Source organism: Delphinus delphis, chromosome 5 (assembly GCF_949987515.2).
Source record: "Delphinus delphis chromosome 5, mDelDel1.2, whole genome shotgun sequence".
Taxonomy (NCBI): domain Eukaryota; kingdom Metazoa; phylum Chordata; class Mammalia; order Artiodactyla; family Delphinidae; genus Delphinus; species Delphinus delphis.
In genome coordinates, this window is record NC_082687.1 from 4,792,479 (window position 1) to 4,808,360 (window position 15,882).

The 15,882-nt window shown below is 36.3% G+C and overlaps 1 protein-coding gene across 3 annotated transcripts in view; it reads right to left on the minus strand.

Annotated features, from left to right (window-relative positions):
• FSTL5 (follistatin like 5) overlaps window positions 1–15,882 on the minus strand; it is a 620,880-nt gene that overhangs the window by 159,213 nt on the left and 445,785 nt on the right. For all 3 annotated transcript variants that reach the window (XM_060011592.1, XM_060011591.1, XM_060011589.1), the window contains exon 7: window positions 10,967–11,087. In XM_060011592.1, the coding sequence (XP_059867575.1) occupies window positions 10,967–11,087 (121 nt within the window). The remainder of the gene's footprint in view (window positions 1–10,966; window positions 11,088–15,882) is intronic.

The following is a 15,882-nucleotide window of genomic DNA, read 5'->3' on the forward strand; positions in this document are numbered from 1 at the left end:
CAAAAAAGCAGAAACAGTTAAAAGAGGAAGGGCAGGCACATAGCTTTCCTATTTTGGTCATAATTCAGACAGTAAATGCATCAGTTACCCTCACATTCCATTGGCCCAAAACGTGTCACAGGACAACATCTAGCTTCAAAGAGATCTGGGAATGGTAGGTTTTGGTGGGTGGCCTTAGGCCTGCTAAAACTGATCTTTTATTACTAAAGAAAACTAAAGAGAATTATTTGGAAGATAAAAATCAAGTTTTCTCCACATATAGTGATAAAACTAACCTATTTGTGTGTGGGTTTGATCAATTAAATGTAAGTTATTTAACCTTGGATAGCTGATACAGAAAGAGTCGTATCTTTCCACAGCAAAACCAACTTTTTTTTTTTTTTTTTCCTGTCATTCCCCTTCCTTCATATACTACTGAGTGCCTGCTGTGGTTTTGGACAGAATTAAAGTACTGAACTCTGAGAACAAAGAAGTATTACTTGTAATTTCTAAGTTTACTTGATATTTTCTTGATGTTGTCTACATTAACCATATCCACTAACTTTCAGAACTTTTACAAATGAGGGTCATAAGAAAACATGCCTTTAACTAATGTAACCAATCAGGTTTTTAAGAATGGTTCTTATGAGGTATAAGATCATGATGGAAATTAATGAGATAAACTGTCTGCCACAGATAAATAGAATACACAGGAAACAACAGTTATCTAATATTGGAAACCAGCAGCAGAGGACTATGGTTCCTGAAATAAGGCAAAAAGAAAACAAGTGGGATGAGCTGTAGAACTGCCTCAGCTAGCAGCCAAAAGGCATTTGGTTGATATTGATGCAGAGAAGGGGAATCGAAAGTTCTCAATGAACTAAAGATAAAGATATTGGAATTCAGGAAAGCTTGGCAGCTGGAATTTGCAGGACAGAGTACCAAAAGGGAGAGAAATACGTTGAGAAAGAGCTCCAGGAATCTTAATAGGGGTCTTCGGGGTCTTTGGTTCAATGCATAGCATAAAACTTCACAAAGTCAGGCAAAATTCAATTACTATAGCAAGAAATAAAACCAGGGAGCTATAATTCTAAAAGTTCCAAGAGCTTACATAGTGGTAGGTGACATATGAGTTGGGTTAATCAGACTTCAGACTGGAGAGACTTAACTGAAAAACCAGATTGGAGAGCTCATAGAGACTCCAGAAATAATGAATCTTAGAAGGTTAATGAAAAACTTTTAGTATAAAGGTTACTCTAGAAATAATCAAATAGAGTTTAAAAAACTCTAAAGTATGAAACTGATATACAGGTAAATTAATGTCAAAACAAAAATCAATACTTCTCAAAAGTATCCCGCAAATCTCTCTCAACAATTTTCACCATCCAATTTAAAAATACTTTAACAGACATGAAGAGAGAAAATTAGACTCATATGCAAATAAAAATTAGTCAATAGAGACAATTTCAGAGATTATGAAATTAGCAAAAAAAAATTTTTATAAATATCTGGCATGAAAAGATTGAAAGATTTAAAGGAAAACATGAAAAAATGGGGGATAAATGCAGATCATAAAAAATAAATGGTAGTCCTAGAGTTGAAAATACAATATCTGAAATAAATTTCAAAAATACTCTGGTTGGGATTAATAGCAGACTACACACGTACAAAAATGATTTGTGAACTTGAAGTCAAAGCAACAGAAACCATCTGTACTGAAGTACAGTAAGAACAAAGATTGAAGAGAAAAAATGAACAGAGTTTAGTGGTCTATGTGAAAATAGTAAGCAATAACACATATTGGTAATGGGATTCCTAACGGAGGGAGAGAGCTGTTTGAAAGGAATTGACAATTTATTTTTCCAAATTTGTTGAAAAATGTAAACCAAAAATTCAAGTTGAGCAATCCCTGCAGGATAAATCTAAGTAGAGAAAAAAAAAAACCAAGGCATGTCATAATCAAATTGCTGAAACCCACTGAAAAGGAGAAAATTGCAAAAACAGAAGAGAAATAGAAAAAAAAAAAACTAGAAATAAGAGAGTTTTCATTAGAAATCATGAAAGCCTAAAGGTAACAGAATAACATGTGAAAAGTGTTGAAAGAAAACAAAAAGGAAAACAATCTGCTCCAAATTCAATATCCAGGAGAAATAATTCTTTAATGAAGAAAAAAATTAAAATATCTTTAAATAACAAGGGCTGAGAAAATGTATCAGGAGCATATCTGAATTTCACATTGTTACATAATGTTTATTAGGCTAAAGGAAAATTCAGAAATTTGGATTTCCATGAAAGAATGAGGAGAATTAGAAAGGACAAATGTAAAAGTCTTGTGTTTTTTTTTAATTCTTTGAAAGATATTTAACTATTTAGAGAAAAAAATAACACAATGTATTATGAGGTTTATAACACATATAGAAGTAAAATATTTGACAATATTACCACAATGAATGGAAGAAAGAGAGATCAATGTATACTGTATTAAAGTTCTTATTCTACACTTGAAGTGGTAAAATATCTGAAGATACACGGCAGTACGTTAAAGTTGTATATTGTAAACAAAGCTTTCACTTACACCTTCAAATATCAACAAAAAGCCATAGCTAGTAAGTTAATAGTGGAGAAAAAACAGAATTCTAAAAGTTATGTAATCCAACAGAAGGCAGAATACAGGGAAATAATGAATAGAGAACAGATGCAACCATTTGAAAACACACAGCATGAGGGTACACTTAAATCCAGTGAGAATCAGCCCAGGAGAGAGATGTTGAAGTTCTCCCAAAACTATGAACTTCAAGAAACTGCTTCACCGAGAGGAAGCAAAATAAGAAATTAAGGAGGGACATGACTGTTTAGATTTTACTTGTCCTTAAAACTTTCAGACTTTCTTTAGACTTTATGTCACAAGGGCAGAAGAATTTACTTTTGGATATTAATTACTTTGGACTAATTTCATTGTAACTTTAATCTTTGAAGTATTATTTCTCTCCGGGAATTTAATAATTAGATTATCTGTTAAAATGTGAGCATGTCTATGCTCTCACTATTGTGTAACTGGAGTATCTTGATATCACGATTTAATCTAATTGCAGAAGCTCTGAAGAGCTCTGTTAAACAGTGTAACTGCACATAATTTAGCATGGGAAATAATAGAAAGAATCTTTAGGCCTTGGAGTTAATGAGGTAATGTACTGTTCTATCATATTTAAAAACCTTCTGGAAGCAAACATAGAGTGCCCACCAGTAGCTCTCGGGGGGGGGGGAGATACAAAAGGGAAGCAACAGTCATTAAGTTAAGGACACCCCTTAACTATGAGTGTCCCCAAAGTCAGCTCTGAGAAAAGAAGTTAGGTTCAGATGGTTGATTTGGGAAATGATCCCAGGAAGCACAAGTTAAAGAGTAGGAAAAGTATGACAGAGGAAAGAAAAATAGCACAAAAAAGTGTTAATTCCGGTGAGGACACTCTGAGGAATCAGGTACAATGCACCTGAGAATCTTCCCACTGAGGAGCGGGTGCTGGGCTTCTTACCCATTGACTCGTGTTCCTCATTGGTTAAGGACTGTCCCTGGGGGCATTCAATCCCTGGCACAACCGGACTACCTGAAGTGAGGCTGATAAAGCTTCTTGTGTCAAATAAAGTCCTCTGGAGAGTGGAAGAGAGACAAACCCCTGCATGACCAGCCGTCAGGGGATGTCCACCACAGCTGAGGAGGCCCGAGTGGGGCTTGGAGCAAATCCTCAAGACTGAGGGCAAAACTGGTTTGATACATGTCGGATCTCAACCCCTGAAGAAACAGCCACGCCCTGAGATCTCGATATGCTTATTTTAAAGTCAAAATTAAGAGAATAGAGCTGGAGAATCTGAGGAAGGACATATACTCCTGCTTCACATGTTTCTGGGGAATCAAACTGCTGGACCAGTAGTTCTCCAACTTTATCATCAGTCATCAGGTGGGTTTATAAAACACAGATCATCCTACCTCATGACCGGACCCTCCGATTCAGTAGGTATGGGTGAACCCTGAGAATTTGCAGTTTAAAAAAAGAGACAAATGAACTTATTTATAAAACAGAAATAGATCTACAGACATAGAAAACAAACTTATGGTTGCCAAAGGGGAAAGGGGATGGGAGGGATATATTAGGAGTTTAGGATTAACAGATACACACTACTGTATATAAATAATAATAAACAAGCACCTACTGTAGAGCACAGGGAACTATACTCGATACCTTATAATAACCTATAATGGGAAAAGAATCAAAGAAGAATATATATATGTATAACTAAATCACTTTGCTGTACACCTGAAACTAACACAACATTGTAAATCAACTATATTTCAATAAAATGTTTTAAAAAATAAAATAAAAATTAAAAATAAAATAAGTTGCTCATGCTACTTGCTCAAAAACCACTGTTAGAGAATCACTGAGCCAGAGTGACCCTCAAAACTTCTCTCTCTCTCATCCTTTAGTAACTCACAGTGGGAAGAAGAGAGAGGAGGCACTCGGCCTTTTGCTTCCTGCTTTCCGGACCTTACTGCCTGCAGGAAGGTTATATTCCCATTTGTGCTTTGTCCTTGCTGAAAGCTTAGCGGGGAAGGCTGCCTGAAACTGGAAGTTCAATTCTATGATGCATGAAGAAGCAGACCACTGTTGCTCCAGACTTAAGCCACTTTTTCTAAAAAGCTTTATCCGTAAGAAGATGATGCTTTGATGTCTATATGGCTAGCTCCAAATGATGTTTCCAAATTCTGAAGGAGAAAAATAGAGGTGTTCTACATAGACATCCTATAGAACCAGAAATTTTGTGCAGAAGTGTCTGACATGAGTAGAAAAACAAATCCACTTGACATTACGTGTGAGGTCTTAAACAATAAAGGAGGGAGAAATAACAGCATGCATATGGGTTTTTTTTTTTAATATGGACAAGCTTTCTGCCCAGAGGGTAAACACTGAATGACTTTTAAAATTTCATACATTCTGTATCCTAAGCTGAAGATCTAAAGCCGATTTACTTTATGTAAAAAGAAAAGCATGAAATGAATTCCACTGGAAGAGTCAAGCTCCTTTGATTTATACATAATGTTTCTTCTGACAAGTACACAGAAGCACTCTCATATTTCAATAACCTAATTTTGCATTGTTTGAAAAGAAAAAGGGCTATTGATAGACTTTTATTTGGCTCGCACCCAGGGATATTTAAATAGACTTTGCACTTCAAAAACACTCTTTAACAAATTCCAATGACTTGTGGTATTTGCAGAGCTTTTTATGGTAATCAATAATATATTATATTTTTATAGCTAATTGACAAATTGTTAAGATAAATATGTTAAATTCCCTATGGAAACCTGATTTTCTAAAGGTCTTTTTAACCTTTTCTGAAAAGTGGATAGAGATTGAAAAATGAGTTAAACTAGTTTTAGAGATTTATTGGGTCCATAAATGTGCTATTTGTCTACCTAATTTGCATTTTCTCGCGTGTTCATTGTATTTTTCAGGGTCACAGCTCCTTCTCAACTATTCTTTTGTTATTGGCCTATAACTGTTCTGAGTGACCTCAAGTTTACTAGACTTATTTATACACAAAGCATACATTTAAAGTTATTATGCCAAATATAAACAATATAAAACCAAAGGAAACACCAAGAAAAGCGACAAATCACTTATTTAGCAAATGACTTGTAGGGCTGCTGTTTTATAGCTAATTCTACCCTTTCTAAACATTTTACTATGAAGTGATAAACACAACTAGTTACCTACCCAGTATTTATTGTCACCTTCCTCCCTTCCTCCTACATAGCTGAGCGTTTCATCCTTGTGAATGGCAAACCCCAAGGTCAAAGAAGCATCTTTAGCAGTCTCTGCATTTAGGGGGTCAATGGCAGTTACTGTCGGCACTTCCATTAAAGTTCTTTTAAAAGCGGGCTCTCAGGTGTCAGGAAGTATTTTTCCTCCCTCTTGATTACTTTTTCCCTGCTGAAATGTGAAAATGCCGGCTGGAATTTTCACCTCCATTTGGAAAACACTGAGAAAGGAAACAATGTTCTAACCACAAATAGTGGAGCATAGGATAGTGATGACATTGCGGGGCTCCCGTCCTGAGCCACACCATCTGGGCTTCTTTTACACATAAGAAAACCACACCGGTATCTTCTTTATGCCCCTGTTATTTGGGGTGTCTGTTACAGCAGCTGAAGATAATCTCTTACCGATCCATGCATAATACATTTTCTACCCAGGTTTTTGGCCTCTTCAAATAGGTTTAAATATTAAAAACGATCCTTGAAATATACTTATTGTCTTCCCTAGTTGATAAAAATGCAGTAGAACAAGGCTGGTTGCTTTTTATCGGTTGTGGTTGAATTTGATGAATTAGTGTTAGTCTATACTTCATTTCTCCCTCTCAGCTAAGGCAAGCACACTGGCAAGTCAGATTTAGAAGAACAGCTGGGCTGTCTAAACATCTGTCAGATCTTACATGGTCCATATACTCCTTTATATATGCTTGACCTAAATAAAAGTGTTTCTTATAAACAGATATTGCCAGATGCCTTCAGAAAATGTTTTGAGGGAAGGTTTTGCATTTCTTTCTTTCTCTCTAGTACCTCATTCTAGTAGTATTTGACCAACTTGGATACCCCAGTCAGTTTTTCACTTCGTTCCTCATTTCTCATGGTCTCACATCTTTCCTTACCTACAACTTTCCTTATCTTACCATTTATTCTGTGTTCCATCATTATAATCATTCTCTTGTAAATGTACTTAAATTTATAATGTCTCTCTCCTACGTACTCATGTGACAAAACAAGATGTTGGTAAACCCAAATCTCCTCTTTCTATGATTACAAATTCGCAGCCAACCACAACAGAAAGAAAACATACTAATATATATCATCTCAAGAACACCCAAAGATGTGCCCAACATTCCAACTACATACCGCTATTTTTAGAACCCTACCTCCCTACAACTTTTCTCCTCAAATCACTAAAGCTCTCACAAACTGCCCACTTTCAATAGTTGGTACAGTAAGTCCCCTACATACGAACCTTCAAGTTACGAACTTTCAAAGATGTGAATGTGCGTTCACATGTCCAATCACATAAGTTAGTTCAGGTGTCTGGCGTACACTGTCACATAAGGGCATCCTCTACAAGTGGTTGTGCTTTTGTGTACTTTACTGTACAGGACTTTATAGAGTACAGTAGCACAGTATCTTTATTTCAAGATCAGGATGTCTGGAAGCACGTGTGAAAGCAGCGGTGAAGTGGCTGGTACTGCTGAGAAGCACCGGGAATAGGAGGCCCAGGGAAAGGATGAAGAGAGACAAGAGGAAGAAGCAACCGAAGAACTGAAGAGATTCACGACGCAGGAAATGGCAGGGGATTTTCTCTATCTGAGGAGGCACTGTTAGTTTCTGAGGCACAGGACCTGAACGTAGAACAGTACATGAAGGTCGCAGCAGCCATTCAGAATGCAACCCAGTGCCACCGTGTCATCTATGACGAGAAAAAAAAGCTACTACCCAGACATCACTGGATCGTTTTTTCAAGAGGGTAGATAGAACTGAATCCAGCAAGGAACCGGAACCTGTGCCGTCAGCGTCAGGCATGAGTGAAATGGCAGCTGGCCCTCCGTCTCCTATTGCTGAGGCTCCTTCAGCTCTACCATCTCCCACCTCCTCTCCCTCCTCCAGTCAGTAACTCTTCTCGCCTGTTCACTCGATGCCAGCCCCTGGATGCCAGCTGTTGTACTGCACTACTGTACTTTCCAAGGTGCTGTACTGTAAGATGAAAACATGTTTTCTATTTTTTGTGTTGTTTTTTATGTATTATTTGTGTGAAAAGTATTATAAACCTATAAACCTATTACAGTACGGTACTATATAGCCAATTGTGTTCGTTGGGTACCCAGGCTAACTTTATTGGACTTACAAACAAACTGGACTTACAAATGTGCTCTTGGAATGGAACTCATTTGTATGTAGGGGACTATTCCTCATGACACTGAAACAATCCAAGCAATGCAAAGAGGATTTCCTCATGCTCCCACCCTGAGCATCTGCTCCCAAACTGTCTGTCCTCCTCCCTGTTTCAACAGATTAACTATCAATCTTCCAAAGAACAGCCCTTCCATCTGTGTACTAGATTATATCAACTTTTTAAAGACTTGATGACTGCAATTTTCCCCTTTTTCTCTTATATGAGCTGCTTTTCATTTTTACTGGACTATTCACATCAACATAAAAGATAATCACATCTGCAAAATGAAATTCCCTCTCTTGACCCCAAGTGACTCTCCACTTACTGCACAGTTCTCTCTCTGTTCACTTTCAACAAACATAATATCCTTGCTTCTCTTTCCAAACCCCATCCCTTCACAGAAACATTTATACCAAGGATTTCAAAGCAGATTAAATGTAGTAGGAGGTAATAGGAAGAGATTGGTTTTACTCCCAGGTTTAGGGATCTTTGTTCCTGGGAAAAGGAAAGCACCAGTGCTTAGTCTAGGCAATCACTGTTAATATTGAATTCCTCTTAAGTAATTCATAATGCTAAGCCTGAAGGTGGAGGACAGGCGGCACTGTTTCTGAGACCTCATTATTCCTTTATTCTCATATTCCATCTTCAGAAAAACCTGATATCAGAGTAAATAGTTAATGCACAGGAAGGATGAAATAGGGACACCGCATTTCCCCAGCACCACTCAAGGCACATCTTACAACATAACTGCCTGCAGTTTGGCTCAAAGCCTTCTTCCTGGGCTTTCCAGCTGGATCATGGCAAATGAGTGAGTTGTGTAAGAAACCTACATCGGACGTGACTGCGGAGCAGACCCTCAGAAGAGCATCAATTTAGAATGGTTCCCATGCTCTACCATGCATCACAATTCCCTGAGAAGCTTATCAAAATGCAGATTTCAAATCAAATTTCCAGAGAGTGCTGTTGAAGCTCAGGTCCTAAATCTTTGATATTTTTTCCTGTGGTTCTGATGCAGGTAGAACATGGACCCTGCACTGCTCTACAAACTAGCTAGAACTCCAGTGTGCTAGGTACTTAGACTGGACAAACTAGGGCTAGAAGTGAGGATGAGAGGTAAAAGACAGAACTTTTGGTTAGCCACATGCCATTGCAGGAAAAGGGAACGGAGAGCGACCAGGATCCCTGGCAAAAACACCACCTCAAAGCATCAGTTTTGTCAATTAGGCCATTAGCCAGTAAAAATCACCGCAAAGAGGGAGACAAGGGCCAGGATGCCTACAACCACCAGTTCGCCATGGATGCAGCACCCAGATAGGGAACATCTCACACACACTCCTGTCCTGTCCTCCCAAGACTGAGTCCTCTGGGACAGTTGCTATCTCTGAACATCCAACTCCAAACATCTGAGACCACTGGGAACAAGCCTCACCTCCTTCACACTTTGTCTGTTATATTCACTGGTTTCTGTGAAAGCCCATTTCCAAGCCTTGATCCATGTCTAGCTGACAAATGGATTTGCACCAGAAACCAAAACCTAAATCTGCTTCTGTAGAGTGTCAACTATACTCAAACTTTGCCAGAGCTGCTCTAAGTCTTTGCTCAAAACCCTCCAACCCCACTTTTAGCAGAAGTTAACATAAATCTTTAAGTTAAAGGGTCCAGAGATAAGAAAGGAAGTTGCCAACAAAAAAACAAATGGAACTAGCTGGGACCAAGATGGGAATAAATCTGACCTCCAACAGACCCTCAATCCCATTGTATGCTGATTTTCCTACATTAGCATATTCAGTGACACGCCTACCTGGTGGCCATGACTGGACACTAAGGACCAAAAGAAGATAAAAAGGGGGTGGCACCCCTCTCCCTCGAAAAAGCACTGCCCCTTCCCCAGTAAACTAATGCACATAACTCCCCATCATTAGTCTCATTCCTCCTCCGTTTGCCTTCACTCTGTAAAATTAAATTCCTTTTGCCAGGTAGGCAAGAAGTTGATCTGGGAACTTAGTTCCTGCTTCTCCACTCTTTGGTCACTGAATAAAGCTTGTGCTTTGTCAATTTCAGCTGCAGCTTCATTACTGGCTGCTTGAACAAAACAGAAAAAGAACCTTCCCCTAAAGAATCCAAAAAAAAAGAGTGGATATATGTATATGTGTAACTGATTCACTTTGCCGTACATCTGAAACTAACAACATCGTAAATCAACTATACTCCAATAAAAATTAAAAAAAAAAAAAGAACCCTGCCCTGCCGGGTAGGGGTAGCAGAGTCTACATGACTTAATTCAGTAACAAAACCATAAGCTCCCCAAACTTTTCAAACTTTTTTTCCTCTCTCCTCTTAATTCATTCCAGTCACACTAGCCACCTTGCTGTTCCTACAGAAAGCCAAGAAAGTTTCTGCCTCCTTTTTGTAAACCATAGAGTAAATTAATGTATATATGTGTATGGAAATTAATTAGTGTGTATTAGTGAATCATACATACAATCCTATTATCAATTCAACTAAATGTGAATTAAGTCAGAAATAAAACAAAGCACTGATTGTAAGATTGATATCAGCCTACTTGGCCAATGCTTTAAATTAATTTAAAGCCATTAAATTAATTATTGAGATTATAAAACTTTGTACATAATAAGTTTTCTATATCACTAATAAGATCAACTAAACATCTGATCTAACTAAAATTTTTAAATGCTTAATTTTTTCAGTTTCTAAAATTTATACAGTTGCCTAATTGTTGATATTCTAAAGTTGAAAAAATAGTTTAAATTTCCTGTGCTTTAATTTTCCAGTCAGAATGAGTTACTCTGTAATGTTTCATGATGAGAAAAGTGGTACAAATTTATTATATTTACTTACTCACTTTTTTTTAATTGGAAGGGTTTTACATTAACAGTAAGTCCTGAAACTCAAAATGAAGCCTTCCTAGTCAACTGTGACAGTCTTTGAATACCTACTGAAGCAAAAAGCAATTAAAACACCCCCACATTTCTTACCATTCACTTGAAAGATGTGAGTCTGATAGATGTGTTCATAGCCCTCTGCATAGCAGGTATAATTGCCCATGTGAGTTGTGGTGACCTTGGTAATATATAAGGATCCATCATCTCCAAAGTCCTATAGAAAAAAAGTAAAATTAAATAAAATTAGCTGTTTTTATTTAAAATGTATTTCAACAATTTACTTTTTAAAAAAATGTACTCAGGAGCAAAGTAAATTAAAATATTATCTTTAAATTATCAAAATGATCACTGTTAGTTCTATAAAGTTGCAAGATTTTATAGGCTGTAATTACTATCTTCTCAAGACAAGTTTTGTTTAAAAAGTATAATCTCAGTATTTATTTGAAATATCTGAGCTTATATAAAATAACTGAATTTTCACATATTTATTCTAATTCAGTTTACATTTTAATGAATAAAGGTATAAAATATTTTTCTTATTTATAGCTAAAACAAATAGCTCTTAACTACATTCTTCACATTTTTAATTGTCTATTAAGTTTTACATCCTTTAATTATATCTTTACCTAGGAAAAAAATATTAAAACAGTGTGGTTTCAGACATAAAATGTATAGCCGTATCAGTAGAACAGGATTTTTTTAAGCCTCCCAGAAATAATCAGTACATTAGCTAAAATAACCACGGCATTTCAAATTTATGAGGGAAAATATGCATAACATTTTAGAAAAAAGATTAAAAAATCTTGTGCTGTTTATCAAAATCAAATCCAAGAAGCACCTCTGGAAAAGTAAAGACCAGAAAATCTTCTCTTTCATAAAGGGAATGAATACACTGGCAAAAATTGTCATAATCAACTTATTCAGAACTCTGGAAACAGACAAAGGCTCACACCAGCGCACACAGCATTACTGGAAAAACTGGCTGAATTTCAGCAAGGACAGCGAGGCTGGTGGCTTCCCTCTCTTCAGAGCTGCATGGAAGCCTTGGACCACCAGCTTCGTAACTCTGCTAGCAGAAGAACGGGTTTGAAGCTCCTCCAAGACCCCATCCTCAGAGAATCATCACAATCTGACCTACATGGCAGCTCCCTGAAAATTTCCATTTTCATGAATTCTTTTTATTTGAGCAAGACTTAGAGTTGAGTCCATACGTTTCTGACTCCATACGTTTCTGACTCCATATGTTTCTAACTTTACCTATATTCACACCATGTGCATTTCTGTTAAAAATAGCTTCCCTCTAACTGATACTCACTACAGATTAATCACAATCAAAAAAATGACTATGGAGCTATTGAATATGGACCTCAAAATAATGAAAATGTTCTCCCAGTCAAGAAAGAGAGAGACAGAGAGAAGAAGAGAGAGAAAGAGAAACGGGGGAGAAGAAGAAGAATGAGAATAAGGAGGAGGAGAAGCAGAACGGGGCTGGGGAGGAAAGGGGAGGGAGCTTCGGGGGAGAGGGGGAAGAGGAGGTGGGTCAGGAGAGGAGATGTATGTTCTGGCCATCAGATTATTTAGCTGATGAATAATATTGTCTTAATGATTATCAAATGAAATAAAATTCCTCCATATCATATTATATGAGATTGATCATACCACACTTCTGCAGCTCCCAGGGGCATCTCATGGACTTACAGGAAAAGCCTCATGCCCTGCACGATAGGGGAGAATTTGGAGATTAAACCCTAACAAAGACGTCACTGAGTGACACCAATTTGTGATAGCATCCCTTGCATCACCACGGGCTACCATTAGAAACAGGGCTCCTGGGTGAGCACTTAGGCTAGAGAACAGAAACACCAAACAGCAAGGCCACGCTGTCCCTCAGGTTAACATTAACGCAGGGAGTTGACACACAGCTGGGTATAATATGAGAAAAAGCCAAACCTCTGCAGAAATCAGTTCAGGATGATTAGAGTTAAAGGAATTTTGAGAAAAACTATGAGCCAAAAATAATTCTTGACAACCTGAAATGTAATAGTAAGATACCTAATGAGCACAAGGCAGACAATCGCACAGGACGTGCATGTACCAGGAAGACTCCTCACAAGCAGAACAGACCAGGGAGACCAAATCAGAACAGAGATGAATCCCCTCATGGGACAAGAATAACTGGAAATAATCATAAAAACCCAAAGTATTATCTCATATTTGTAATTATGTTTAAATTCATTTATGCCAAACTGCACATAGATCTTTTAAAGTCTATTTTCAAATAATACTTTTTAAATTATTCGTAAAACTTGAAATAAACTTTTCCATGTGTTTTCCTGTATAGCTACCTAGAAAGCTTGGCCCTTCCCAATCTACTATAATCCAGATTCCTTCACCGAACGATGTGAAAATTTTCCAAGAATATAATCTTGAGAATGTTTATTAAAGTATCTTATTTTGCTATCTGTGTTATTCTGTAATATGAAATCCTTTTAATGTAGATATGCTCTAAATTAACATATTGTGTGATCCCTTCTAATCTACATATCATTTCTTATTTTTTCCTCTTTCTTCCAAGTAGAAGCAAAATCTTCCAGCCTCAATATATTTCAATACACAACTTTATAATCACCTTTTCAAACAGCATTTCTGAATAAGCAAGATTGTCTCACCACTTTGCATGAAGCATGGATTGTATCACTATACTTATTATAAAACTCAATAAATATTTATTGAGCACTTAAATATGTCAGGCACTGTGATAAATAATTTAAATAAATTATCAGATTTTATCCTTTAAGCAACCTTTTTAAAATGCACTACTATTAGCCCCATTTTATATATATGAAAACTGGAATATGCTGATGTTAAGCTTGGGCTCATCTGAGGTCACCAACTGCTATGGTCTGGATGTTTGTGTGCCCCACCCAAAGTTCATCTGTTGAAATACTAAAGCCTAATGTGATAGCGGGCCTTTGGGGGGTGATTTGGTTGTGAGGGTGGGGCCCTTAAGAACAGGATTAGAGCCCTTATCCTACAGAGATTTGAGGACATGGGAGAAGATTCTGGCTATTAATCGAGAGGGTGGCCGTCACCCAGAATATTAATGTGCTGGCACCTTGATCTTGGACTTAGCCCTAGAACTGTGAGAAATACATTTTTGTTGTTTATACCACCAAGACTTAGTCTTTTGTTATAGCAGTCCAACAGAGTAAGACACCAACCAAAGTAAGGGATCGGAGATTGGCATCCAAACAAATGGTCAGACTCCAGAACTGAACCCTTGTTATTATGCAATTCTTAACCCATCTTCATCTTTCCTGATTCTCCATTATTTTAGCCAAACACAAAACTTACCTTTTGAGTTTTTTTTTTAATATGGATACATCAATCCTATGCCTTACCTCCATCCTGATTCAGCATTTCTAATCTTTTAATCTTTCATTTTCTCAGCATTTTTCCAATCTTAAGTAGATTAAACTGTGTGATTTTGATGCTCAGCCATGGTTGAGAGTTATGTCCTTATGTAACAGATGCTCCCTGAATTTGGGGACAAAATCTTGCACTTATTTGGAACCCCCATTACACCTTTATAATCTTGCTGCCAAGAGATTCTCCATAAATATTTCTTCAGTGATTTAATCTTTATGAATCTCTACACCATTAAAAAGTTGCCTCAGGGCACTAATGTCTGGAAATTCAATAGAAAAAACCCAAAACCATTTATTTTGTTGAGTTGACTACCTATATTATTTTCAAAGCAGTACAAAAGAGAACTGTGGAAAAAAGGAAAATCTATAGCACACTTCTAAAATTTTGAAAATTGTATGGCTACTACTAATTGACTATAATCAGTGGTGTAAGAGTAATAATCACAATGTTTAACAACCTATAGAGGACAGGCACTGATCAGTCAGAATGTATAAGGCAGTAAACATCAGGTATGACTACACCAGAATAAAACAGCTGAATTTTAGGCCTGTATTTACCCACAGGCATTTGTTATGATCCAAAAGATAAATCCCATCCATTAGAAAATGGTAAATTTCAAATTTAAGTTTATTTTCCTATTTCATATTATGTTCTTATTCATAGTTTTAAATTACATGGTCCCAGTATTACTATACTTTAAATGAGGTTTTCTATGTAATACACATTGCTTTGACATACACTGACATTAATTTCCTTTCTAATTCTGATTATGCTAGTATGCTTTTACTTTGTAATACTGTGAAAGCTATTTTCCTAGCTTTATATGTGTACAAAATATATTTTCATAAAATAGCAATAAAAGTAATTTTAGCAAGCATCTACATATTGAAATTCACAAAAATACCATTATCTCATAATTTATGTGATTTTCTAAAAATTATGGAAGATTCTCACTAGTCTATTTTCTTAGATATTTAATCTATCATCAATAAAAAGCACAGTGAAGTATAAAATTAAATAATCTAAATCCGATTTGGTATAGTCATTACTTTTAATACCATTTTTTCCTAAAGTAAAGAATTTCATGTATCAATTTAAAGAAATACAATAGAAAAGTAAACTAATATGAATTGAAATTTTTTTTCCAAATTGATAAGCAAACAAAAAGTCAAGCAACTGCATTCTTTGGTAGAAAACCAAAATTATGAAAACTAAGTGCAACAATATTATTTGATGGTATATGTAAATAGACTAATTATATTTTATTTCACTTGAGAAAATGACCCTGGCAAAAGTTTCCATTAATATAATAGTAATAAAAATAAGTGAAAATATCAACACTTTTATGGAACAACTCTTCAAAATGTTTTACATATATGCAGAGTCAGATCTGCCCGGAAGCTGACAGAGTTTAAGTTTCAGAGCCCCTCATCTGTACAAGCCCTTTCCAAGGGCCTGGAATGTGTTTATATGGTCATATATTTCTGTAAAATTTAGAAATATATTTATAATTTTCTGTGACTTCTTTTCTTATTTTAATTAATATCCTATTTTATAGCTAATTGTTATTTATAATTTGT